General features: G+C 42.0%; 3 protein-coding genes across 6 annotated transcripts in view; 1 reads left to right on the top strand and 2 right to left on the bottom strand.

The window, feature by feature from the left end:
- LOC116058583 (zinc finger protein OZF-like) overlaps positions 1-27,878 on the bottom strand; it is a 228,922-nt gene that overhangs the window by 145,646 nt on the left and 55,398 nt on the right. The gene's annotated exons all lie outside the window — the stretch shown is intronic.
- On the bottom strand, positions 1,044-21,813 carry LOC116058581 (zinc finger protein 501-like). The gene is made up of 4 exons (XM_031311468.2): positions 21,648-21,813; positions 21,486-21,546; positions 20,348-20,503; positions 1,044-3,588 (listed from the first exon to the last, which is right to left on the bottom strand). The coding sequence occupies exons 3-4, from the start codon at positions 20,397-20,399 to the stop codon at positions 2,276-2,278; spliced, it is 1,365 nt and encodes a 454-aa protein (XP_031167328.1). The 5' UTR covers positions 20,400-20,503; positions 21,486-21,546; positions 21,648-21,813; the 3' UTR covers positions 1,044-2,275.
- Positions 25,558-27,878, top strand: part of LOC116058582 (gastrula zinc finger protein XlCGF57.1-like) — a 308,880-nt gene continuing 306,559 nt past the window's right edge. For all 3 annotated transcript variants that reach the window (XM_035998325.1, XM_031311471.2, XM_031311469.2), the window contains exon 1: positions 25,558-25,749. In XM_035998325.1, coding sequence (XP_035854218.1) covers positions 25,686-25,749 — 64 coding nt within the window. In that variant the 5' untranslated portion in view covers positions 25,558-25,685. The remainder of the gene's footprint in view (positions 25,750-27,878) is intronic.

Below are 27,878 nucleotides of genomic sequence, written 5' to 3'. Positions count from 1 at the left end.
TGCTCACATTAGTGTAAGTGGTGAATCCAAACCTGGGTCCCATAGGCCAAGCCCACTTTGACGAATCAGTACCCCACTGTATGCGTTGCTCAGGAGTCGCCCTAGATGATATCCTCAATTTCGTAAAAATCAGATGAGCTAAAGTAAAATTGGTTGGGGAGCCTCAGAGGGTCATGCCAAACAATAATCTAAAGTTTCGCCATGACAGCATTTATTTTGGCCGAGATATGGCAAAGTTCGTGTTTTCGTAGCTAGTTACACAAATTTGTTTGTGCATAATTCTGCAATTTTCATCCGATAAAAATTCTTTTGATAAGTTTTTGTCAGGTCGGTCTGGAGATACTACGTACCAAGTTTCGTGCAGATCGGTCGCATGGTCTAGGAGGAGTTAGAAAAAGTAGGTTTACGATAAATCGATAAAAGTTTTCGCACATAAGTATAGGCGGAAATGGGTGTGGCCTATATCTGGAGATTCAGCTGAATTCAGGTAACGCGTGGATGTGTACTTTTTATGTGCAATGTACGGTTTGGGAGTTATAGCTGCTATAGTGCCACCTAGTGGTGGAAGTGGCTGAATTTTTGTGTCCGAAGCAGTTTGAATTGCCCTGTGGCCGAAATGTGCTATACAAATAAAGCTGCCTTGCCTTGCAGGATCTGGACAAGTCCTGAAAATGGCACCCCCCACCATGTACGGTTTAGGCTGTGGTATCAGTTTTAGGGGGAGAAAAATAAGAAGAAACCTTAGGAAAGCAACAGGGTTCCACAGCTCTGCTGGAGCCCCCTCAGGCTTGGACCCCTAATAAATTGTTTTGTTAGCGCAGCAGTTCCATCGATGTGGGAAAGCCAGACTGGGAGAATTGTGGCTCTAAGCAGGCAATCGCGTTACATGCTGAAAAAAAATGTATGTCATGAGCTACTTTCCTGATACTCTGCTTTAACTGAGAGCTGATCTGGACCACTCAGAGATGAGTAGAGTTGTGGCTCATTTTGGAGTAGAGGAAGAGTCAAGAAAAATAGCAGTACCATAAATAATACCATAAATAGCAGTTGGTTTTTTTATAGGGTTTGTGATATCGCAGAACTTCACACTTCATCAAATAAGCAAAATGTAAAAAATGTAACTCTCTCTACAAGTACACAATTTAACAAAGAAATATGAGCAATACAATAACAGCACAGTATGGGTTTTTGGTTGTTGCTATTTTACTCTTTGCTTTACTAGTTAATTAAACTACTAGGGCATATCTATGAAATGTCCCGTACACATGAACTGACTACAGGCGATAGTCGATCGAATAGACATCTGAATCTAATCAGACTGAGAAACAGTAAATTCATCAAATTCAGTGTCCACAATGCTATTTTCCAATAAACTGTAGCTGTCATGTTTCACGGGACCCGCATGAGTGAGGATTTCATTGCTTTCGTCGCTGTTTGTCACTTTGCCTAAGATAAGTGACAAGTAGTAATCACCCTGTTTATTGGTGGGCCGCCACGGTAAAATCAACAGAGGAAATACTGTATTTATTCACAGCATTTGACCGGCATAAAATCTGTACCTACAACCTATTAAATCGAATAATTATTATGCTATTATATAATTATTCTATTATAGCCTATTTTCTTTTCATGACCGTTTTTAATTGCTCTTTATGGTTTTATGTAAAGCACTTCGCATTGCATTGTTCCCTGCAGACATGTAGTTTGCTTGAGTTTGCTCCGTCTGTACTGCAACTGAGCTCCGCTCTCAACAGTCAGAAAAGACATATAACCTTGCAATTACGCGCTCTCAGGAAAGGAAATTTGGCACAGTTTAATTTAACGGGAATCTGTCCTCGGTAGTACTGACGTAATTTGGTCAGTACCCAAAAAATTACAGAGTTCGGTATCCAACCTTAACAGGGATGTCACAGCCCTTCAAACTTAGGAGTGAAGACTGGAGAGTCTGCTGGGAGACTGAATTAGGTGGCTGTTCCTTGTGACTACAGAACAGCTGCCATTTATGAGAGGGCTAGCATTGTATGCAATTTCCTAATAAGTCCAGTTAATTTGCAAAGATGAACAAGTTAACCTTTAGAGTTCCATGGTTCTAAACAGTAAAAACCTTTGTTAAGACTTAATTTAAGAGATGTCAAAATAATGTTTAAGGAATTTTAAAACCTAAAATACTAATTATCGGATTTTAGATTTTTACATCGAGGGTTACATCTCATGATACTTTTAGAGAATTCATTAATTTCCTCTCCTTCCAGACTGGATCTCCATGCAACACGTCTTAAAATACATGGATTCTCATGTGTTTCCTTAAACCTCCAATCTCTATGAAAGTTTTCTTGCAGATAGAGCAGCCAAATGGTTTCTCTCCTGTGTGGGTTTTCATGTGTCTGTGTAAATGTGTACTCTCATTAAAAGCTTTCTTACAGACTGAGCAGCTAAATGGTTTCTCTCCTGTGTGGATTCGCATGTGTTTCTGTAAATTTCCACTCACCGTAAAAGCTTTCCCACAGACTGAGCAGCTAAATGGTTTCTCTCCTGTGTGGATTCTCATGTGTTTCTGTAAACTTCCATTCTCTCTAAAAGGTTTCTTACACACTGAGCAGCTAAATGGTTTCTCTCCTGTGTGGATTCTCATGTGTATCGTTAAACTTCCACTCTCTGTGAAAGATTTCTTACACACTACGCAGCTAAATGGTTTCTCTCCTGTGTGGTTTCTCATGTGTTTCTGTAAATGTCCTTTCTGTATGAAATCTTTGTTACAGACAGAGCAGCTAAATGGTTTCTCTCCTGTGTGGATTCTCATGTGTTTCTGTAAACTTCCACTCACTGTAAAAGCTTTCTTACAGACTGTGCAGTTAAATGGTTTCTCTCCTGTGTGGATTCTCATGTGTGTCGGTAAATGTCCACTCCACCTAAAATCTTTCATACAGACTGTACATCTAAATGGTTTCTCTCCAGTGTGGATTCTCATGTGTTCCTGTAAATGTCCACTCTTTATGAATGCTTTCTTACAGACTGAGCAGCTAAATGGTCTCTTTCCTGTATAAGATCTCATGTGTCTTTTCAGAAGTCCACCGGTGCCAAGTTTTTCTCCACACTCTCTCTCACTAGTAGTACATCTTGAATCACTGACAGGGACTTCATCATTATTCAGAGAGTCCAAACTAGACTGAGGTTCTCTGGTCTCCTTCCAATCAGCACTGCCATCAGCCTCAGGTTCAGAAGAGTCTCCAGTCTGGTCATCAGTATCTGGCTGTAAATGTGTATCTGGATCTGAGTTCATGGCTGGTTCTGGTCCTCCACTGTCCTCTCCACCAGCTTCTGTTTTCATCTGTTCAGTTTGTCTTTGAAAAAGCTGTGAGAACTGAGGTTTGTCTTCATCTTCACTCTTCACAGGGACAGGAGTGAATGGGAACTTGGTGATATCAGCCTCCTCCAGTCCTTGAAGCTGCTCTCCGTCCTGACTGATCCGGAGTTCCTCCTGTTCCTCTTTAATGTTGGGGGGCTTTGTGTCCTCCTGGTCCAGACTGGAGCTCCACTCCTGCTGATGTTCTTCACCAACAATCACTTTCTGGACATCTGAAGGTAAAGCTGAAACACAAACAGCCATTAATGTAAGGCTTAACAATACTTCGCTAATTAGCTTAATACACTCCGATAAGGACGCAGGTTCATAATGACATCATCTGCTTTACCCCAGGTCCCCAAAGTCCAGTGAGCACAACTCGCCTCGCTGCAGAGTTTTTAAGCCTAGAGCTAGTACACTTCCATTCTGAAAACTCATGTTGCCACTCTGCTCACCAACCAGCTGTAAAAGCTGTGCCCATTTTCTTTCTTGGATCTTGACGTTTTAGCCGCAATGAGTCTGCACAAAAGGCTCTAGGGTACATGCTCTTCACACAGTCTAGTTTTTTAATGACAATTTCAATTTGGCCTTATGCCTGTAACGACCAATCCGATAATCGGCCGTCGGACAGTCTGGCGAGGTCAGTGACTCGAGTCTGTTCGGTGTGTTCCATGCCGTCGTCCGTCGGAGGAGCTGTCGGCCTTCATTTTGGCCGACCTGACTTGCTGGGTCGGAGGGCGGGCAGTCGGACTCAATGACCAATCTGATTGGTGGAGTGCCAACCCGTAATTGACGAGCAGGATGAGCGTGACTAAGCCTCTCGAAATCTGAAGAAAATCTTTTAAACTGACCTTTGTCGATCTGAAATGAAGACAGATTCAGCAACTGCATGGCCTATTTCTCGCTTAAAATGTTTTCAGAAACACGTTTCGGTGAACTATCTTCGTAAAATATGAGATCGAACGAAGCATTAACGAAACATTAGTCCCCGGTTGAAAAATCTGGGAGCAGTCAGACCCACGTGACGCGTTCATCCAATCAGCTGCCAGTTTTCATTTTTTGGGCAACAAGATTTGCGTCGCCTGCCGTTAAGGAGACACATTACGTCTCGCGCAGGCGCAGAACATACGCTCGAGTCGGCGTCGCTTCAGTGTGTTCTGAGGCACTTTTTGGACCTCGGGGAGCCGACTGATCAGTCCAACTGCCTTTTCTGCCAACGGTCAGATGTCTCCTCTATTTCTTGTGTGTGACGCAAGCGTATGTGTCAAGCCAGGCAGGTAATCACATACAAGAAGACCACAGTGCAGCCAGATACTTTACAAAAACAAAACACAGTAAAAATAAAACACCTGGGTCCATGGTGATTTGGGCTGTCTTGCCACACACACACAGCCAAAACACGCAGTCAGGCACACGGAGAGAGAGACCGAGACTGACACACACAGACACACAGACACACAAACACACAGACACAATACCACTACAATTACCACAGTTATCCACACTCATCCTCTCTCTTGAGATAGAAAGAGAGAACCGTGACCGGCGCATAGAAATACGCGTCTAGTATGAATGGCCAGGTGCACGACCAGGAACGCATCTATGCTACGCAACACTTATATGTGCGGTGTATTCCAGCTGTTAGATGGTTTGGGGACAGGCGTACCTCAGACACACAAAAATGAGACATATACACCAGCAGGCAGCGCTATAATCAAGGTGAAGGATTTTAAAGATTTTTTTGGGGCATTTTAGGCTTTTATTGGATAGGACAGCTTAGACATTAAAGGGGAGAGAGAGGGGGAATGACATGCAGCAAAAGGCCGCAGGTCTGAGTTGCACCCGCGGCCCCTGCAGCAAGGACTGAGTCTGGGACGCACGCTCTACCAGGTGAGCCAACAAGGCGCCCCAAAGTGAATTATTTTTGGTCAAAAACTGTTGGACCCCTGTTAACTGCGTACCCTATTCACTCATGGTAGTAACTAACAATTAATAACCCACAACTAACTCACTTTTACAGGAAAAAACCCATAGCACAGAACAATTTGTGATATAAACTAGTGCTGGGCGTTATACCGGTATTCATTTCACAAATAGGTAACTTGCATATACCATAATACCGATGCATGGTATGAAGGTAAATATGGTGCAAAAAGGGAGAGCTTGTAGAATACAATGTGAGAACTTGCAGAACAAAAAATCTGAACTTGTATGTTAAAATTTGCACTTGTAAAAATTTAATTTGCACTTGTAAAAATAAAATTTGCACTTGTAAAAAATATTCACACACATGTGATCTGAATTTGAAGTCATACAAAGAAAAAAAACATGAGCTTGTAAAAAAAAATCTGAACTTGTAAGTTGAAATTTGCACTTGTAGAAAATGTTCACACACCTGTATTCTGAATGTGAAGTTACAGAAAAAATATTCACAAATGTGTAGACTGATATTTACATGAACACAATGACAGCTGCAAACTTATAATGCAACATTTACTCATATACTTTTTTTTTTACTCTGGTTCATTTTCCATCACAACCACAACTCAGTGATTACAACCTCTGGAATCTGTCACTGCAACTTCACATATGTGCTCTCTCGCATCACAAAGTGGCGAATCTGCGCACCTCGACTTTCACAACACTCTTGACGATACATTTGGTGCAAAACTAATTTGTACCTGTGGACTTAGGCTGTGGATCTCTGAGCTAACAGAACGGGAAAAGCAGGGTTTCTATCGCCAGATGAGTGACAACTCTGTCTGGCTTATTTATGTAGCATGGAAACTTGGTGGAATAGCATGCTAGCGTTAGCTAACTAGCAGCCAGCCCGCTTCTAAATAAATACCTTTTAATTGTCTAAACATTTTTAACAGTCAAACTAAAACACTGGCGGTGAGCTCCACGGCCTGCAGCCGCAGACGGACCGTCATCAGTGGGTAACAGGTGCCAAGTTTCGCATCCCTGCCGAGAATTGCATCCACTAGGGAAAATAATGATTTTATAAGGCAAAGTACTGTTTAAAAACTAGGCAATAGTAAATCTCTTTGTCATGTTCATCAATAATGATTAGGATTTTAGAAGGTTTAGAGACATCAATGTTTTATCAGACTCTGTAGTAGCATTTCCTTGCTACCTAGATGCAATTTTCGGCAGCAATGAATTCTGCAGAAATGATTGTTTCTGCCCAAGCGGGTGCAATTCTTAGCAGGGATGCACAACATCAGCAAAGCAAGCTCTGGTAATGGCCGGGGGATGGGCCGCTGCTACCGGATGTGGGGCTCTCTGTGTCCCGCTGGAGCTCCGACTGCAGGTCGAGGTCGGCAGCAAAGCTTTCTGGCAAAAGCAGTGTTACTACGCTGGTCGATCCCCATTGATGACAGTCCGTCTGCGGCTGCAGGCCGTGGAGCTCACCGCCAGTGTTTTAGTTTGACTGTTAAAAAGTGTTTAGATAATTAAAAGGTATTTATTTAGAAGCGGACTGGCTGCTAGTTAGCTAACGCTAGCATGCTATTCCACCAAGTTTCCATGCTACATAAATAAGCCGGACAGAGTCGTCCCTCATCTGGCGATAGAAACCCTGCTTTTCCCGTTCTGTTAGCTCAGAGCTCCACAGCCTAAGTCCACAGGTACAAATTAGTTCTTCACCAAATGTATCGTCAAGAGTGTTGTGAAAGTCGAGGTGCGCAGATTCGCCACTTTGTCATGCGAGAGAACACATATGTGAAGTTGCAGTGACAGATTCCAGAGGTTGTAATCACTGAGTTGTGGTTGTGATGGAAAATGAACCAGAGTAAAAAAAAAAAGTATACGAGTAAATGTTGCATTATAAATTTGCAGCTGTCATTGTGTTCATGTAAATATCAATCTACACATTTGTGAATATTTTTTCTGTAACTTCACATTCAGAATACAGGTGTGTGAACATTTTCTACAAGTGCAAATTTCAATTTACAAGTTCTGATTTTTTTTACAAGCTCTCATGTTTTTTTTCTTTGTATGACTTCAAATTCAGATCACATGTGTGTGAATATTTTTTACAAGTGCAAATTTTATTTTTACAAGTGCAAATTAAATTTTTACAAGTGCAAATTTTAACATACAAGTTCAGATTTTTTGTTCTGCAAGTTCTCACATTGTATTCTACAAGCTCTCCCTTTTTGCACCATATTTACCTTCATACATGGCCACGGAGAGCACTACGGCCGAAGCACACTGCAAGTGAATTGAGAAAGGGACAAGACCTGAGATACAGCAGAAACGTGTGCTCAAGAGAGGATCTGCCTGCTTTTCCGTAGCTTTTTTATTTAAAAATCTTAATTTAGCCACTGTTGTTGCTCGTGCTAACGTTACTCATCGCACTAACGTTACTCGGCTGTGCTAACGTTACTCGGCATTGCTAACGTTAAAGACATGTCACCTCAAGCGTGCAGCGGAGCATCATTATGAAAGCATTAACAATCCACCTCCGGTCGTGCTACAGACCGGCGAGAAAGACGGGTTCAGAGCAATGATTAAAACACTGGATTTAGGGTGTGTTGCCTAGCCAAAATACTTCCGCCAAACTTCTAACTTTATTCTAACAACACTGAAGCACGCTGACAGTGGAGCTACAATTCAGTCGGCCACTTAAGGTGCTGTAGGTAGGATTGCGAAGATCCAGGACTTAGCCAAACAATCTGAACATGGGCAACTTCTCAGTCCCTCCCCCCGGTCTCCTAAGCCCCTCCCCCCATAAGGGAGAATGAATGCGTGTGCATGAGCAGTGATTGACACGCAGTTAGACACCCCCCCCCCCCCCCCCGGCCACGCATCACAACAGGGACCTGTGGATTATTGCAAGTCGCACTACAGGCTGTAGGTGGTGCCAGAGGAGCCAGATTTTTTTTTTTAAATTACCTGCTTCATGTAGTTCTACTGGAACATAGGGTCAGTTTCAGCAAATATGACAGAAAGTTAGTTTAATAAGTCTTACCTACTGTACCTTTAACAACATAATGTTAACTGTGGCCAGGGTAGTGTTTATACAGTAATATTACAATTTTGTTTTGAAAATAATTTTTTTTTTTTTAAAGTTGTTGGTACGTGTATTACTATATATATATATATATATATATATATATATATATATATATATATATATATATATAACCAAGTAGTTTAGATTCTGTAACAGTTTCATGCATTGTTCTTCATATAGCATTATTGTATAATGTTGTGGAGCCAAGCAAACCATCACCTTATCGTGGTGGAGAGGTTTGTGTGTCCCTATGAACCTGAGGGCTGTGTTGTCTGGAGCTTTGTGCTCCTGGTAGGGTCTCCCATGGCAAAGTGGTCTCAGGTGAGGGGCCAGACAAAGAATGGAACCCCGCTGGGGTCGGGTGCGCTGCCACACGGGTGGCAGTGAAGGTCAGGGGCCTCGACGGACCAGACCCGGGCAGAGACATGGAACGTCACCTCTCTGTGGGGGAAGGAGCCGGAACTTGTGCGGGAGGTGGAGCGCTACCGGTTAGATCTGGTGGGGCTTACCTCTACGCACAGTCTCGGTTCTGGAACCATACTCCTGGATAGGGGTTGGACTCTTCTTCTCCGGAGCTGCCCAGGGTGTGAGGCTCCGGGCGGGTGTGGGGATACTCACAAGCCCCCGGCTGAGCGCCGCTACGTTGGAGTTTACCCCGGTGGACGAGAGGGTCGCCTCCCTACGCCTGCGGGTTGTGGGGGGGGGAAAACTGACTGTTGTTTGTGCATATGCACCAAACAAGAGTTCGGAGTGTTCAGCCTTCTTGGAGACCTTGAATGGAGTCCTGCATGGGGCTCCAGTGGGGGACTCCATAGTCCTGCTGGGGGACTTCAACGCGCACGTGGGCAATGATGGAGACACATGGAGAGGTGTGATTGGGAGGAACGGCCTCCCTGATCTAAACCAGAGTTGTTGGACTTCTGTGCTAGTCATGGATTGTCTATAACGAACACCATGTTCGAACATAGGGATGTTCATAAGTGTACTTGGTACCAGAGCACCCTAGGCCAAAGGTCAATGATCGATTTTATAATCGTTTCATCTGATCTGAGGCCGTATGTTTTGGACACTCGGGTGAAGAGAGGGGCAGAGCTGTCAACCGATCACCATCTGGTGGTGAGTTGGGTCAGGGGGAAGACTCTGGACAGACCTGGTAAGCCCAAACGGGTAGTGCGGGTAAATTGGGAACCTCCCCAGTGCTGGAAAGGAGGGTTCGGCCGATAGTCGAACCTCAGATTGAAGACGAACAATGTGGATTCCGTCCTGGTCGTGGAACAATGGACCAGATCTTTACTCTCGCAAGGATCCTGGAGGGAGCCTGGGAGTATGCCCAACCGGTCTACGTGTGTTTCGTGGATTTGGAGAAGGCGTATGACCACGTTCCCCGGGAGATACTGTGGGAGGTGCTGCGGGAGTATGGGGTGAGTGGGTCTCTTCTCAGGGCCATCCAATCTCTGTATGACCAAAGCGAGAGCTGTGTTCGGGTTCTCGGCAGTAAGTCGGACTCGTTTCAGGTGAGGGTTGGCCTCCGCCAGGGCTGCGCTTTGTCACCAATCCTGTTTATAATATTTATGGACAGGATATTGAGGCGTAGTCGGGGTGGAGAGGGGTTGCAGTTCGGTGGGCTGGGGATCTCATCGCTGCTTTTTGCAGATGATGTGGTCCTGATGGCATCATCGGCCTGTGACCTTCAGCACTCACTGGATCGGTTCGCGGTGTGAAACGGCTGGGATGAGGATCAGCACCTCTAAATCTGAGGCCATGGTTCTCAGCAGGAAACCGACGGAGTGCCTTCTCCAGGTAGGGAAAGAGTCCTTACCCCAAGTGAAGGAGTTCAAATACCTTGGTGTCTTGTTCGCGAGTGAGGGGACAATGGAGCGGGAGATTGGTCGGCGAATCGGCGCAGCGGGTGCGGTATTACATTTAATTTATCGCACCGTTGTGACGAAAAGAGAGCTGAGCCAGAAGGCAAAGCTCTCGATCTACCGGTCAGTTTTCGTTCCTACCCTCACCTATGGTCATGAAGGCTGGGTCATGACCGAAAGAACGAGATCCAGGGTACAAGCTGCCGAAATGGGTTTCCTCAGGAGGGTGGCTGGCGTCTCCCTTAGAGATAGGGTGAGAAGCTCAGTCATGGGTGAGGAGCTCGGAGTAGAGCTGCTGCTCCTTCACGTCGAAAGGAGCCAGTTGAGGTGGTTCGGGCATCTGGTAAGGATGCCCCCTGGGCGCCTCCCTAGGGAGGTGTTCCAGGCACGTCCAGCTGGGAGGAGGCCTCGGGGAAGACCCAGGACTAGGTGGAGGGATTATATCTCCAACCTGGCCTGGGAACGCCTCGGGATCCCCCAGTCGGAGCTGGTTAATGTGGCTCGGGAAAGGGAAGTTTGGGGTCCCCTGCTGGAGCTGCTCCCCCCGCGACCCGACACCGGATAAGCGGACGAAGATGGATGGGATGGATCATTGAAATGTTTTAGTAAAATAAGCCATTATAAACCTACATAAAGGCCCAGTCGAGCAAAAGAAACAAAATACTGTGATATACCGTGGAATCACCAGAGTCCTAAGAAATACTGTGATACAAATTTTTGGTCATACTGCCCAGCACTAATATAAACAATTCTTAACACTAATAATTGTATCTAAATTTACACCACCGAACAGCATACTGGGTAACATTATAGCTGCTATTTAGCCAGGTAGCATTAACAGTCTGTTGATAGAGGATGAAGAAAGACCGGAGACAAACCGGAAAAACGTGTGCTCAAGAGAGGAGCCGTCTTCCGTTTGTGAAGTTTATTGTTTTTAAAATATCCAACATAATTTAGCCACCATTCTTGCCAGCTGGTGCTAACGCTATTCCGCTGTGCCAACATTAAAGGGGAACTATTATATAGCATTTTCAGGTTCATACTTGTAATTTGTGATTCTACTAGAACATGTTTGCATGCTTCAATGTTCAAAAAACACTTTCTTTCTCATGCTGCCCATGGCTGCTGCACCTGTATTCACCTTCTGTATGAAACGCTCTGTTGGAGTGCCTGTCTCTTTAAGTTGTTGTTGTTGCACTCCAGAGCCTGACATTGACTGCAACGGAGTATGCACCATAAAAAGAATCACCAATAAAAGGATTCTAGACCAAATACTACACAACCGGACATGTCCCAGCAGTAATGTGAGATTGGGGTGAAATTACCAACATTGGCCTGCAAGATTACAGCTATCTAGTGTTAGCATGCAGCTACTTAATATTTAGCAGTGGGCTAAGGTTCGATTGTGTTGGAACAAAGCAGCACTTTCTACCGTCAAAAATCGCAGATAAAGGGTTCACAACTAAATACTACCCAATCGCACGTTTCAGCAGTAGCGAGAGACCCAAAATTGGGGAGAATTTATTAACATTGGCAGCCAAGATGACATCTTTTACTGCTGTTAGCATGTAGCTACTATAGTTAGCAGTGGACATTAATAGAATATAGCAGCACTTTCTACAGTCAAAAATCACAGATAAAGGCTTTTAAACCAAATACTACATAACCGGACATTTTTTCAGATTAATGTGACCCTGAATTAGGGCTGCACGATATAAGGAAAATATGTAATTGCGATTATTTTGACTGACATTGCGATATGATTGACGATATTGGAGGGAATGATCATTTTTGTATCATTATTCTCATTTTCACTGAAAAATACATAAAAAAAAAAATTATTGAAGTGTGATTTTTTGCAAGGATCTGTACCAAACAAAGATTTTTAGGGTACGATTTGTAGGCCGGGACGTCTCTGCAGCACCACAATACTTTAATTTAGAATGGTTCGACACATATTTTGCCTTTAACAAACTGCGATTTGGATATTGCACCAGTTCATATTGCGATTTTTATAAAATTGCGATTAATTGTAAAGCCCTACTCAGTACAGGACGTATTACAAACAAAAGAAAAAATGCTTCATGGGAGAAGGTCACAAATATCACAACCGAAATCCACAAGTACATTATTGGGGAAGCGGTATTTAGAAGCCTCTGTTCCATTGCCCAGCAGATCAGCATGAACTTTGAGCGCATTGTTTGCCAAGTCTTCCCCTAACACAAGGTAAGCTATTGCACTATATTACAAACATTTGTCACTGCTGTCTTTTATAGGGTTTGACACCAATTAGGCAACTTGTCCGTTTGAAACTAGACGAATGACTAATTGATTGTTTTCTATTAAAGGAAACACAGGACATGCCTAGTGATGACCTGCTAAGTGAATATCTAAGGCAGCAGAAACGAAGAAGGTGATAAAGAAATATCAGTGGCTACAAAAGACTGGTCTCAAAGATAGAGGCACTAATCATGGCAGCACAAGAACAAGTGCTGAGCACAAGATCAATGAAGCCCGAGGTCTACCATACAGGACCCCAGGTGCAGGCTGTGTAAAGATGACACTGAGACAGACCAGCACATATTAAGTGGCTGGCATAGTTAGTGGTGTAACGGACCGTAGTTAATCTGATCTGTACGGATCAACACTCACGGTTCGGAATGCTAGTAGCTGGATTAAACATGGTTAAAAAGCTGACAGCTAAACTATAAACGGTGTAAAATGTGTCTCGATTTCAACACCGGGATGTACAACAGTCTGCCGCTAAAGCTATGAGCTAAAAGACACAAACCTGGTCACTGCTGTTGTCAACCTCTTGGTGCATTCACAGTTATTGTAAACTACCCTTTTCTCATGCGTTTGTCGTTTAATCGCAGTTTACTGGTGAAAGAAGTAATTATTGTTGAAAGTTAACTACAATCCAGAGTTGTTTGAATGACAGAAATCTGTTCGGATGTGATCTTAATGAATACCACAGGGACATGTATGGTACAAAAAAGCGTGTTTAACATTATTAGGATCCCCAAAACACAGATTAAAGGGGTGGTTCAGAATTTTGCACATATGACCTCATTTCCAAGTTAGCTAGTGTGTTATTTATCAGTGGAGACAGTTTAACACTTTTCATCCAGTTTTCCAGTTGCAGAATTCGCTGGTGCTAGGCTAGCGCAAGTCAAAAGTATCTGCTAGCCTGCCATTAAAAGCAATCTTACACACTCCACAGTACACCCGAGGCAAATAAATTATAATGCCAGACTATCGATGTAAATGTCTGTTGATAAAATAAGGTTAGAATTAAAACTACCCTTGCATCGCATTGCCATAGTTATACTTTGTTCCCTGTAGTTGGTAGCATAGGCTACAGCAGCGGCGGAGTGATGTTACCTAGGCTACCGAGAAAGCTGGTTTACAGTCACGCAAGTTTATTTACCTGCCACTGTGAGCTCCAACTAATTCCACTCTGCCAGGCTATAACTCACATAACGTTACCAGTACATGAAAGCACACAGGCTAGCAATTTGCATGTGAACTGTCCGAGCGTACATGACGTTTCTGTCAGCAATTACCTAAAGTTAGCGGTTAGCCCAGCCAGGTATCTACCAAGAGTGTAGCTATACCATTAGCTAACGTTGTCACGCTCCCCAATGCATTGAACTGTAACGTTATCTCCACTAACATTGTCAGTCTCAATCTATCAGTAGCAGCTAGGCTAACATTATGAAAGGGGCTAGCTTTATTAGCTAGAGTAGCCTACTGAAAGTTATTACCTGTTCATCAGTAGCTGTTGGTGCATCTAGAAAGACGGATGGAACCGCATTCATTGTCAGTGTCTTGTGGTCCTTTAGATTGCAGGGTTTTTCCAAAGTCGTCTGGTCTAAAATGATCACTACACATTCACCACTTGAGTAGGTGTCCGCCGGTGTCTTGATGTCCAAGCCAGCAGCTACTAGGTTTCCCCACTGGAGTGCGCTTCTCTGTTTACTTTTTGGCGCAGTACTACTAACCGGAGCTAAGTAAAATTCCGCCGCTGTTGAGAAACTAGTCCCTCAAAAACATTTCTAACATTATTTTATCAACAGACATTTACATCGATAGTCTGGCGTTATAATTTATTTGCCACGGGTGTACTGTGGAGTGTGTAAGACTGCTTTTAATGGCAGGCTAGTAGATACTGTTGACTTGAGCTAGCCTAGCACCAGCAAACTCTGCAACTGGAAGGACTGGATGAAAAGTGTTGAAAACTGTCTCCACTGATAAATAACACACTGGCTAACTTAGAAATAAGGTCCTATGTCCAAGATTCTGAACCACCCCTTTAAAACACTTGAAAAATTAACAATGATCTAAATCAATCAAACTGAACAAGAATTCATTTTGGCTAGCCTTGGTGTAATATGATTTTATAGGGGTTAATTAGGAGGTGATCACAGGGTTGATATTAATAAATAGGGCTGTCAATCGATTAAAAAATTTAATCGGTGCCTGAACCGATACTTTTTAAGAAAGTAAAAAAAGAAAAGAAAAAAAGGGTACTAAACAACAGTTGGTGACATTAAAGAACGGCTTGTTTATCGCTAAGGCCATATGGTCAAAATTAAATGATTTAATAATAATAATAATAATGTATAACAATAACATTAACTTATTTCACTAGTAAATTGCTGTTGAACGACAAAAACAACAACCAGATAGGAAAAGGACATTTACAATAACTTCAAATGCACCACGAAGCTGTAGTTTACCAATTTCATTGAACGCACCGTCTGTGTTGTTTTCCGACGGTAGCTGCAGATTGTTACATACCGGTGTTGAATCCTCTACAGTAAAACACAGTCACACTTTACACCGTTTAGCGTTAGCTTTCAGCATTGTAACAGTGTTTAATCCAGCTACTAGCTAGCGGTAGGCTAACATTAGCTGCTGTTGAGTATAGTGTTAACTAGCGTCACATGCAGCGGTGTTTGTTGCCTGTAATGTCTTCAGAGCACCAGAGAGAAGTGCAGACATATCAGTGGCACCAGATTTTCGTCTGTATGCAAACGTCAATATAGAATGGATTAATCTGCGTTAATGTTTTTAACACGTTATTTTTTTCTCCGATTAATTAATCGAAATTAACGCGTTATTTTGACAGTCCTATTAATAATACCATGTAACTTTCTGAATGGTTCACAGTATAGTTTTAAGACTGTTAATACATTTCAGCTCTTGGTCCCGTTCTGGTATTTTATCTGCTCAACCACACATTTTATTACACTTCATCTGTATCACCTTCTAGTCTGGTTTGTTTAATATGTAAATGGTTATTTCTTGCTACGTAGTCAGTCTTTTCAATAAATAGCTCATAAACCTTTGTTTGACTAGTTTATTACTGAACTCAGCCATCACACAGTGCATGCACAGTCACATCCTGCGCCACCCACTAACACATGTAGCTTCGCAACCTGTGGGAAACACTGTTCTGACAATCATTTTGGTTTTAAACGTCAACAATGTACAGCCCAGGCTTTTTTCTGCATAGAGCTGGAACTGAACACTCCGCTGTATAGCGCTAATGGGATCTCCGTCTGCAGAGTCAGACTGTACCGCCTCTCCCGGTGATCATGCTGCTCTGGGGACCAGCGGCGCAGCGAGAAACCGCTGCTGAAGGACGCAAAGCTCTCCTTCCGCTGGAGCTCCGACAGCTATCTGTCTGCGCAGTGGGCTGCGCTGGCGTCTATCAGTATTAAATGCTCGCTATAACCTGTAAAAACGTCTCATAGTAGCGTTAAATATTTTCCTCCGTGTTTTGGTACAGTTTGTTTCACCACCAAAAGAAACCCATTACACTTCGTAATGTTTTGTATTCATAACAATGTTGTATTATTGTACAAATTAACTACATCAGTAATAACAGTTACCTTATGTAAGTCACTCCCACATTTTTCAATTAAGGAGCAAAATCTGATCCTTGGGGAAAAAAAAGATACGACTGTGCCCTGCTCATACTAATCGAATGAACTGGACTTTGCGGTCAATTTTTTTAGGTTTTTTTTATAGGCCTTTATTTGGATAGGACAGCTTAGACTTGAAAGGGGAGAGAGAGGGGAAATGACATGCAGCAAAGGGCCGCAGGTCGGAGTCGACCCCGCGGCCGCTGCGTCGAGGAGTAAACCTCCATTTATGGGCGGCTATTGGGCGTAACTATTGTTACCTGCCACCAGAATTTTGCATTTTCCTTGACATAAATCAAAGACGTTTTCACCATAAATGTGTGCCTGAAAATGTATAGAGAGGCAACGGTAGTGAACGGGGAGAGGCAAATTATTTTTTGACCCCGTTTGAATTGAGCCATGGATTACAAATATGATGTTCACAAATTTAAAAGATCATTTTTCAACCGAAGAAAGTCTCAGTTAACCGTAGGTTTGTCATATGACATTGTGTGAAACCGATCAGTGAACTACATCTCTCGTCTCACACAATTTACGTCACCTAGCTTGATGCTCGCTAGCTAGCTGAGCTCTGTTCCACAACACATGTAATGAACTTACCTGATGTGTTTTATCCAGTGAAGTCTTTTCAGCAGATAAGCAAAAGAACGAGCAAGATCCGCTGCTCATTTGAGTAAGACGTCATCCATGCGACTTTGAAGTGTGTAGTCTTTCTAATTACGTATTTTCACAGTCTTATACTTCAACAGTTTAACAATAAAGTGAGACTTTCTTCAGTTGAAAAATTATCTTTTAAATTGACGAACATCGTATTTGTAATCCATGGCTGAATTCGAACCGGATCAAAACATAATTATCTCTCCGTTAACTCCAGTTCATATTTTTTCGAAAGATAGGTCCCATGGCCAGGAAGTAGAATGGCGTGACTTCGACTTCGGCAGGAAATTAAGTCCTTGACACTCAAAATTTCCTGGGGGAGGACCCCTAGACCCCCCTCCGCGCTTGGTATGCGTCAATTCAAAGGCCTCTTCTCAGCCATGAAAAACCCTGACAGATGTGTATATTTGCTTAAAAGGAACTTTTAGACCATTATAATAGCCTGAATTCCACAACTTTTATGTTTTATAGATGCCTCTTAGGTCTTCGATTGCATAACTCGTGAAAATGTATTTCTTACGTTGCATCATAGGAGTCCCAGAAGTAATTGAAGAATTCTAGCCTACTCGTATTCTCATTGGTCTATGCAGGTGAAATGGGGGCGTTCTGTATCAGAACCATTTTATGTTTGTAACAGAGTTCGTCAAGGTGGAATTTTGTCTCCTTACCTTTTTACAATGTCGTAAGATGTATGCTCAAGCTAATATTCTTGCATGTAAATTTAGCATTTGTTCTGCAAATGTGAAAGTAGCTTTATTCGTAGCATTCTGTACCCGGCTATATACTGCCCACTTGTGGCATTCTTACAGAAAAAGCTACATGCAGAGAAAAAAATGTGGCTTATAATGATGGCATGAGACTGCTTCTTAAACTACCAAGGTGGAGTAGTGCTAGCCAAATGTTAGTAAGTGTTACTGTGCCTACCTGTTCTGGCATAATATGAAATATTATCTATCAGTTTATGAGAAAAAGTATTATACTGGCTTTAGGCCACACTGAACTTAGCTGACCTTTCTTTCTAAAATTCTTATACATTTTACACAGCGTTTCCCATACATAGGTTTTACTTGGGTGTACCGCCTAGGTAGATTGAGACCTGCCCAGGCAGATAACATCCGAATTACATTTTTTTTCTCCCAATCAACAATGTATTTTTTACAGCGCACACAGACCAGCAGCCTCCAGCCCCTCCCCCTTGTGAAGTCGCGCTCTGCGTACATGACAGCGTCACCGCTTCACTTCAGGATCAGAGGCTAGTTAGTAGTAGCACGCTGCTGGTGGTCTTGCCCTGGGATTAACTGTATTAACAAACCGTAGAAATGCCGCGGCCGCACTTCATTTATCAGAGTTTGGTTGTTACCCCTGGTAACCAGTATCCGCCACTCCATTTCTTTATAATTGAGCTAACCGCTAACAGAGCTAATCGTTTCTAACTGAGCCTTCAGTTCCCGTTCCTGAGTCCATTACAGTTTTCCTAAATCGCTTTGGCACAATCGTCGAACGACTATTAAACTTCGTCAAACTATATGTCTATTTATATGAACATTTGCTCAGTTGTTCATATGACTATAGTCATTTCTCATTGCTTTGGCACAAGACACATTGAGTAAGCCTTGCAGATCAAAATAGTTTGCATTCATCTGCTATTGAACCATATTATTCTCAAATACAATTATACAGTACACCTGTTAATTGTGTAAATCCCTACATGCAAAATAGAGCAACCAATAATCCCAATAACCTGTCACATATACAGTATATTAGATACATAATAGGTATGTGTTTTTTTTTTTAATAGACGTAGGCTATATGGGGAACAATACAATTTCCTCACAATTTAGAGCAACCAAATGCAAACAGGTGACGATATCACAGCAGATTGTTGTGGGGGGGGGGCAAATTATTTCCCTCATTGCATTTCAAGGGAGGATATCAGGTGTGATGTCGATAAAATGTTGTGGCCAGACAGAGAGGAGATTGGATGACCCTTGAGGTTGATACATTTGCAGCATATTTTCTTTTTTCTTGCACATAGTGTACAACAGTCTGATAATTTTGCTGATGTAAGCCTATATCTTTTTCTGTATGAGCTTCCTTTGTGTATTTGTGGTCTGCTGGTGTATTGTACATACATAGAGCAAGTATAGGGTGTGCCATGGCTGACATCAACACTATTCAGCTGCCTAAATATACAATGTTAGCAACTGGACAATATTACATTTATTTGCTTCGGTTAACATTTAGGGACCCTCATTATGCTACCGTTGAAGTGTGGTGATATTTCGAGCCTTTTTAGTGGTATAAATAGCAATTTTTTTTTACTTCCCCTGTGCCCCGAATACTAGCGTTGTAAGCTAGTCAGCGGTCCGCGCTAGCTTCTTTCAAGCTACAAACACATTCAATTAGCATGAAAACACGTCCCAGAGAGCGACAGAGTGGGTACACATCTGTTAATAACCCCTAGGTTCGTTTGGCGCCGGAATTGTCCTTTAATCTGTATCATCTTTTAGTCTGATATGTTTAATATGTAAATAGTTATTTCAAAAGTATGTTAATGTTATGTAGCCTAGTCATTGTTTTCAATAAATAGTTCATAAACCTTTGTTAGGTTTTACTAAACCGAGCAACCACGCATCCCGCATCCTGCGCCACCCACCACCTAGGGTCGCACACCAAATGTCTCTGCCACAACTCTGTATTCTGCACAGGTGGTCAACTTGTCCAATGCTTCGTCTCTCCATTTAGCCAGAGAACTTAGCTTCTAAACTCTTTGATTTACTAAGCCGGTTTGCAATCTACAACCAATGCGTAACGTCAACTTGTGATGAAACTACGCTCTGCGTAAGTCTATTCGCTCAAAACCAGTTGATGGAAAAGCTTCTAATTTACATGTTCTTTTTTTTTAAAGTTCGCTTGACAATTGGATGGAAACACGACTACTGGTACATTATATTTAACACTTTATTTTGTATTGGTATTTTTTATTATTATTATTATTATTATTAATGGCCTGTGTGCGGTTTGCCAGCTGTCATTGCCCATCATTCGCTGCCCTCTCCCCTCCCTGGATGATCTTTACAGTTCCCACTGCCTCAAAAAAGCCCAGCGTATCCACCTCAGTCGGGACGCTCTGTTTGAACTACTGTCCCTGGGCAGACATTCTCAGTTCAATTAAAACAAAGACAGACAAACTCAGAAACTGCACTTAAGGCTACTTAAGTATTAAGGATGAATCATGCAGTGAATGTCTTGTATTGTCTCTTTACTTTCTTTTCTTTTAAACGCATCTCTTTTATATATGTGTGTGTGTGTGTGTGTGTGTGTGTGTGTGTGTGTGTGTGTGTGTGTGTGTGTGTGTGTGTGTGTGTGTGTGCGCGAGTGACTTTTAGAGGCTCCTTTATAATTATTTATTCACTGCATTGCACTTTTGCAGATGTTTTGCACCGAAAGGACCTCATCCAATTTACAGTGACAACAAAGACTATTCTTTTCTATTCAATAAAATAGCTAATAGCGATCATCAGCTTACCTCGATGGTTGAAACAGTGCGAGTACGCGTGGTCACTGTAGATGGAGTCCATGTTCAAGCAACTTCTGGAACTTTCCTCCGCAAACTGCCAAACTCTCTGTGAACGTAAAATCAAACGTCCGCCTGAGCGCCGTCCTCCTCGAAGTTCTCTCCAGCCTGTATTTGAGGGAAAAAAAAGACGCAACTTACAAAAAAAGTGAAGAAACAACACACGTTAGCGTCTTTTCAGTCCAAACGTGAATAATTCGAACCCGTCCATCTCTCTGAGCCTCTTCACACCTAATCTAAATCCTTCAGCTCTCGCTAAGCAGGTTTGTCTTTCTGAGGCTGTTTGGATTTCTGCAGTTTTTTTGTTGCTTCTACCGCTTCCCCAATAATGTACCGCTGGATTTGGGTTGTGATATTTGTGACCTTTTCCCACGCAGCATTGTTTTTCTTTTGTTTGTAATACGTCCTGCACCGAGTGAACCAAACAATATTTGTTGGTTGGATTCAACCTCATCTATCAGTACCTCCATTTCTGTGTTTGAGAAGTTCCTCTACTTTGCTCTCTTTCCCATCATTGCGGTGATGGAAAAAAAACACAGTCACGTGGTTGATAAATGGCATGTTGTTACCATATATGGTTAATTGGAGGCCTTCCTGAATGCAAATGGCCTAATCCTGAATGAGCATGGTCGTTAAGAACAGGTGGGATTCATCAAGACTGATTACTTACTGGTGTGCGTACGATTGGCTTGCGCGTGTTTGATATACAGATCTTTTTGTACTTAAGCGCGTACTAAATTTCACTCTGACAGAATTTAGAACATTTTCTACGCACTGTTTATAAATGAGGCCGCTGGTGTTTTTGCTACTAAAACTCAAGCTGTGAACATTTTAATTAACATTCTAAAAAGGAGTTGAATTGTTCAACGCGTCCTCTGACAGCTCCCAAGCCTTTATCGAGTTCAAGGCAGTCACTGAGGGCTGAACAGCTAGATAACTAGACAAGCAGTGAGAACGGAAATGTGTCCTCGGCGTCATTGCAGACCGCCTGCTTAACTGTAGGCGGAACTACTACTCATTTAAAGTATTTTTAATGTCACAGAAACCACCGAGTATTTTGGAAGTTAAACACAGAGAAGCATCTCCTTACCTGTAGTGTGTCAACAGAAGGACATGAGCTGTGTGTTGTTCGTCTGCTACGCCTGGCTCCCCTGATAGAAGAGCAAAACGCATACAGTAGCTACATGCTGTGAACGGACAGGTTTACTTATTAGCATGCTAGCATTAGCCTTCCATTTACGACAGAACTCACTAACACATTCGGACAGCGAACTCAAACCACCGTAGAACTCACACGGGACAAGTCGGATGTTACATAGAACGGAATACAGTAGTTTGCCCTCGTTTAAGTTAAAATTAATAACTTTTCATACACTTTTATCAACGGAGCGCGAATCATTGATAACATACCTCTGGCCATGTTGGAAAAGGCTCTGACCGGAGCACGCACGCACGAGTGCACTACGTCATCACGCAGAAAACGTACCGAACGCACACATACGCACGCGCACTCGAAAAACACACAGGAGGTAAAATTCCCAAAATAAAAGAATTAATGAAATAAAGACGATGTTTTGGTGAAATACATAACATCTGTCCATATCACCCGTTACATAAGTAGCCTACATTCAATTAAGTAGGCCTACTGTACTTCAGTATAATTCTGAACTCCACCTTTACCAGCTGCTAAAGGAACCCACGTACATTTAGTTTACAGTTACCCAGAAGTCGTATGTATGACCCGTAATACTTCCGTATTGCAATTCAATTTTATAATATATATATTTATTATATTTATATTGTGACATTTGTTTTGTCCAACCAAGCGTCCAAACCTTAACATTATTACCAATACATTATTAAAGGGTTTTTACATTAAGAAAAATTACTTCAACCATCAAAATAGTTTCCCATTCATTTTCTGTCAGTCGACTAGTTGATCAATGTACTGATGGTTTCAGCTGTTGGGAAGTTTAATGTATAACTAAACCTCTGATTTTATTAACTCGTCACATGTTTTGGATGTAAAGATGTTAATTTGCAAAGTAGCTAAAGCTGTCAGATAAATGACATGACGTAGAAATACCCAAGTAAAGTACAAGTACCATGAATGTGTACTGGAATGAATGCTAACTGTTTGCACTGCAGCTTCAGTGAAGTCTGTATACCAAAGCTGCAGTTTTAAATGTTCCGACTGCTGATTCTAGAGTGTTTCCTCCTTTATTGTGGCTCAGGACACTGTCAGAAAGAAAGGTACGGTTGGGGTCCATTTATGTCTTCTGAGGTACAACCTCTGGTGATGTACCCCCAAAGGGTCAAAGTTGATCCATAAGGTACACATTTCTAACGACTTCATATGCTGCTGGGTGGTTTTAATCTACAACTATACATCATTATTTACTAGCTGATTATGTTTTGTTTCGATAATCAGAATTTGTAAAGTAATTAAAGCATGTAATGCAGTAAACAAGTACAGTATTTCCATCTGAGATGTAGTGGAATACAAGTAGAAAGTTGGCTAACGCATATCGCACATTTTCCTCATATCGGGCAGCCCTACACTGAAGGCAAACATAACTTTTGTTCCAACTTGTTCAACTCCACAGGGCACATTTAACGTTTAACTTTGATGCAGCGATGTACAGCCGCACGTTCAATCTCAAAACGGTGTGTGCACCGTTTTGCTAAGGTGCTCGTTTTGTCGGGGCTGAACGTGGCCCAGGTGTACACCAGGACCCCTGTGACATCACTGCTGGGTGTGGTTTAAGGCGCGTGTCACTTAAGGGACCGACCGCATGGTTTGAGCGTCTTCCAGGCTCTTCCTCAAAGTGGCCCCGAGGCGATTTTCAAATAATCAATTTACTATTTTTTATTTTTTTTATCACAGATAACAGAAATGGTTGATGAATTAACTAGGTGTATAGTATAGCCTATGTTTGCGTTGCTCTGCATTTCATGTGTTTTCATGTACCATACATTCAGTCGAGTGAAGAGGGGAGAAAGGGAGAAGAAAACGTGCTGTTCTTTGTTTCAGCCACTAGATGGAGGCAGAACTCCACTGATGGACTAACAGGATGCAGAGTGAAAACCAGACACACAACTGAGACAGATGTCTGAGTGAAGATCATACACCTGATGTTTAAAGAGATACTGTTTGGTCATTTTTTTACATCCTTTCTTAGACATTTGTACAGCCTCTGTTGTCGTCGTTACTATAGAAAAATAATAAAAAGAGAAACAAATTCTGCTGAATGCAGCGCGGCATTTTCAGGCTGGAGGACGTTTTGGGCTCTGGACCATATTTTTACATTTTGTCTTTGACGTGTTTTCTCGTGGTGACGAGAAAAGGAACAGTAGCTGTATGGGTTGACTGAAGTTCGCCTGTTTTTAATGCTGAATGTTTAAATTGACCAACAATCCCGCACAAACTGTACAGATCTTCCACGTTCAAAACAGATATACCTTTCTTATATTTCTTTTAGGACTTCACAATTAATCTAATCGCAATCGCGATGTCACTCTGTGCGATCACATAACCGCATAAATTGTGTGATTTGAGGAATCAAAAAAGGTGGGCTGTGTGCGTGACTCTCTGTGTGCACTGCAGTCTCCACGCTGTAACAGCCTTCACTTTACTGACAGTATCAACAACACATGAAGCCACTGTTCTCCGTGTAGCTCCCTTCACGTCGTCTTTCTCTCACACAGCCGCTCCGACGCCGCTCACGGTCTCTCAACGGGCCATTCTCCCTCTCACTGATGCCTGATGTATTGTATGGTTCTGTGTTAATAATAATAATAATAATAATAATAATAATATACATTTTATTTATATAGCGCTTTACATGTTACTCAAAGACACTTCACAGTAAATACATTTTAGCACGTTAAAAACTGTTGAATCTACGTTGAATCTGCCCTCTGAATTACACTACCCCATGCATGTATTAGTTGTCAGTGTTGAGGCAGTAGCGTGTGCGTTGTGTACGGTCACGTGAGTATCAGTGTAGAGTTTTTTTAGAGCAAGCAGACAACAGAGGTTGTACAAAGTATATTTACACAATCACTAGTTATCAAAGCCTATTACATCCGTCTTGAATGTCGTTGTTTATAAGGGTGCACACTGTGTATTCATTTAATAGGAATTTGTGGATATTTTTGTTATTTAATTTAGTAAAATATTGTGGGTAAGAAGTGCTCATGTTATGCTTTTTGGCCTTTTCCCTTTCCTTTATTGTGTTGTATATCTTTTTTGTGCACGTTATAGGTTTACAAAGTGAAAAAGCCCAAAGTCCACCCCAAAGGGACTTACCATCTCCAACAGAAAACACTGTTCACAAACTGCTCCAAACAGCTCTGTTGTAGTCCAGCCTTTACTTCAGAGACAAACGTGGGTCACTTTGTAACACACGCTCGCCTAGCTGCTAGTGTGGCACGCCCTCATACTCTGCTTCTGACTGGCTAGTAGTCCTTACCTAGGTACTGTCAGGGCATGCCCTCACACTCTGCTTCTGACTGGCTAGTAGTCCTTACCTAGCTACTGTGCATGTGTGACTCCCAACAAAGATGGAACAGATGTGAGATGCCTCACTCTGTAGCTAAAACAGAGAGCTCAACACACAGGGTGAAAAGAGGAGCTGCAGCACAACAAAAAATATGGTGAAACCTAAACCATGTAAACCTATTCTGATATAACCTCTAAATACAATTATGAACCTGAAAATGAGCATAATATGAGCACTTTAAGTTATTTCAGAAAGAAAATTGCAGCTTTTGTTACATTACATGTCATTTAGCTGACGTTTTATGACACAATTGCTATATGTGTCAGAGGTCACACGCCTCCGGAGCAACTAGGGCTTGCTCATGCACACATTCACCACAGTGGGAATTGAACCCAGGTCTCCCACACCAAAGGCATGTGTCACATCCACGGCGCCATTACCACCTACTTGTGAAGCTTATTTCACTTTGTATGTTCAAGTTGATTAGTACACATTTCACAATTTGAATGGCCTATTTCTACATTTCTTCTTGATAGTTAAATCCACGGAGCCGTTGAGGAAAATAAAGGTTCAGGAGGATCTTTAATGGAGACTGTCCTCATCACCAGCGGAGGGCAGCAATGCGGTAACACTGCCTAGTCTGCCGGGAACGGACAGAGGAAGAAGAAGACGACTACCGTTCATATGTTACCGACCTAAACACCGGAGCAGTCAGCGGAGAGGAGCCGTTAGCCGGAGCCAAATAACGGCAGAAAACCCCCGAGGAATTAGTCTGCTACTCTGACATGGACCGACACCGGAAACAGCTGGAGGTGGTTTTAAAACCGGAGACGAAGCTGCGAGGAGAAGGTTAGTTTTTACTGCTGTGCTAATGAGGCTAAGCTAACGTTAGCTAAACCATTCACAGCCTGTTAGCCGGAGCTAGCTAGCTACCTCCCGAAGCTAATGACCCACATTTATCAACCTAACGTAGAAACTAGCGCAGATATTTTTTAATTTTATTGGTTTCTTTATGCAATAACAATATTATGAACATTGTTGTATAAAAAACACCATGTAAATATGCCAGAATTAGTAAAAGAATAACAATTTTTCATCTGCAGGCCCTAGGCAGGTGACATAGGACTAACAGAGACAGCCAGCAGTCATACAGCACTCATTCACCGTAAATTAAAAGGTACACATAATGGTGACATATATACATTGACAACAACAAACACAACAAAACAAAAATACATGAGGACAAAGACAATATTCATCCACCTCTATACTGCATTCAATGTAACAGTGAAAGTGTATGGGTGATGGAATGTGTGATAGTTAAAAGTGAGTCAGTCATCTTTTAGGCCTACACGTAGGTGTTCCTATATTTAAATAAACACACAGTAGCGGAGTTTATGCAGTGTCTTTTATTGTACTCGTGTACAAGGAAAAGTTTGATTCTTAAACATGAACGCTGGTTTGCAGGCCACGCTGTAGTATGTGTTGCCCTACTAGCATAGCTGACCTGTCTCATCTTCTTTTCAAAAGTTGCTCAGTTTAGATCATCTGGCCATGTCACTTTCTATAACGTTCCTTTTTTTTTTAATTGTACTTTTTCAGCGCTTTCTATTATCCGTTCTTGTAGCTTCTTTTTGCTCACATGTCGCGGTCGCATCCTTCAGCACCGCTGACTGAAGTGTACGAGGTGACGGTTTGTTTTAGTTTGTTTTAGCAAGATGCCGTACTTTAAATAAGTCATCATTGACCAGGCTTCACTCTGTGCGTGGGCTGCATGAATGTAGGGCTGGGTATTGTTAAAAAATGTCCAGTAACGATACCAATACCATGACTTTGATACCGGTTCCTAAACGATACTTTTTCCAATACCAATTTTATAAAACAAAAAGAAATTTAAGCCTACAACATTACTGCACAAATCTGTTTATTTATTTTTCCTGCGTGTCTCAATGACGTGTAACGCTACAGCCAATCACAGACATTATTAGATCTTGGTAGAAGCATGCTGCCTGCTTATTGGCTCACTGACCCTGATGAGATTTACTCCTTAGGTATTGAAATTGGGTATTGAATGATGAGGCATTTTTCGATACTTCAGAGGCAATTTGGTCGGTGCCTAAAAAGTAGGGGTGTACAACTCAGAAAATGTCACGATTCCAATTTTTAGGCTCACGATTCAATTCAATATCGATTTTCGATTCAAAAACGATTCTCGATTCACAGTATGTAAATGTATTTAGTTTTCCCATGTGATTGCAGTAGACATACAATTTAAAAGAAACAACAAATTAAATGTAGTTTGATATTTCTTTATGTCTTCATACAAAAATAAAAACTTTTGCAACTAAAAACTGCAAAAGTGCCAAGCTTTGGCCAGCTTTCAAATACATTTAATGCAAGTATAAAACTGTTAAATGTGAACTTGACCAGGCACATTAAACTTCCTAAAATTAGGCCCTTTCTTTTTAGAACTGTGGCAACTACAGTCCATTCAACAGAACTTTTGTGATGTGTCAAAATCACATAATGGATACACATTTAGGTGTGTGTGTGTGTGTGTGTGTGTGTGTGTGTGTGTGTGTGTGTGTGTGTGTGTGACACCACTTCATAGTCCACCACTGGCTGGAATCTGTACATTATTTTGCAGAAACAGAAGCTGGTCTACGTGTTTTGGCGTGAGCATGCTCCACTGTGCAATTACGATGTCTCTGACAGTTGAGAACACTCTCTCTTACGCATCGGTGGGAGTTTAGAGCATTGAAAGAGAAAGGAAAAAAAAATGTTTTTCTACAAAAAAGAATATGAATCGATTTTTGGAATTCTGTCCTATCGATTTTGACTCTGTAGAGCTTGAATCTTTTGCACGCCCCTACTATAAAGTATTGACTTCGGTACCCAGCCCTACATGAATGTAGAGAACGGTGAGCTGCAAGAACAAATAAAGAGTGGCCTGCGAGTGCAGGCAGGCTAGGGACAAC

The sequence above is a fragment of the Sander lucioperca genome, chromosome 24 (assembly GCF_008315115.2).
Source record: "Sander lucioperca isolate FBNREF2018 chromosome 24, SLUC_FBN_1.2, whole genome shotgun sequence".
Taxonomy (NCBI): domain Eukaryota; kingdom Metazoa; phylum Chordata; class Actinopteri; order Perciformes; family Percidae; genus Sander; species Sander lucioperca.
Note: the sequence above shows the minus strand (reverse complement) of the source record. Positions and strands in the feature narration are given on the sequence as shown.

Bases quoted from the DNA above. Each gene is read 5' to 3' on its own strand.
- LOC116058581 (XM_031311468.2), bottom strand. From the start codon at position 20,399: ATGGACTCCATCTACAGTGACCACGCGTACTCGCACTGTTTCAACCAT. The intron at 3,589-20,347 runs GTAAGCTGATGA...TTTGTGTTTCAG, and splicing joins GCACTGTTTCAACCATCGAG to CTTTACCTTCAGATGTCCAG.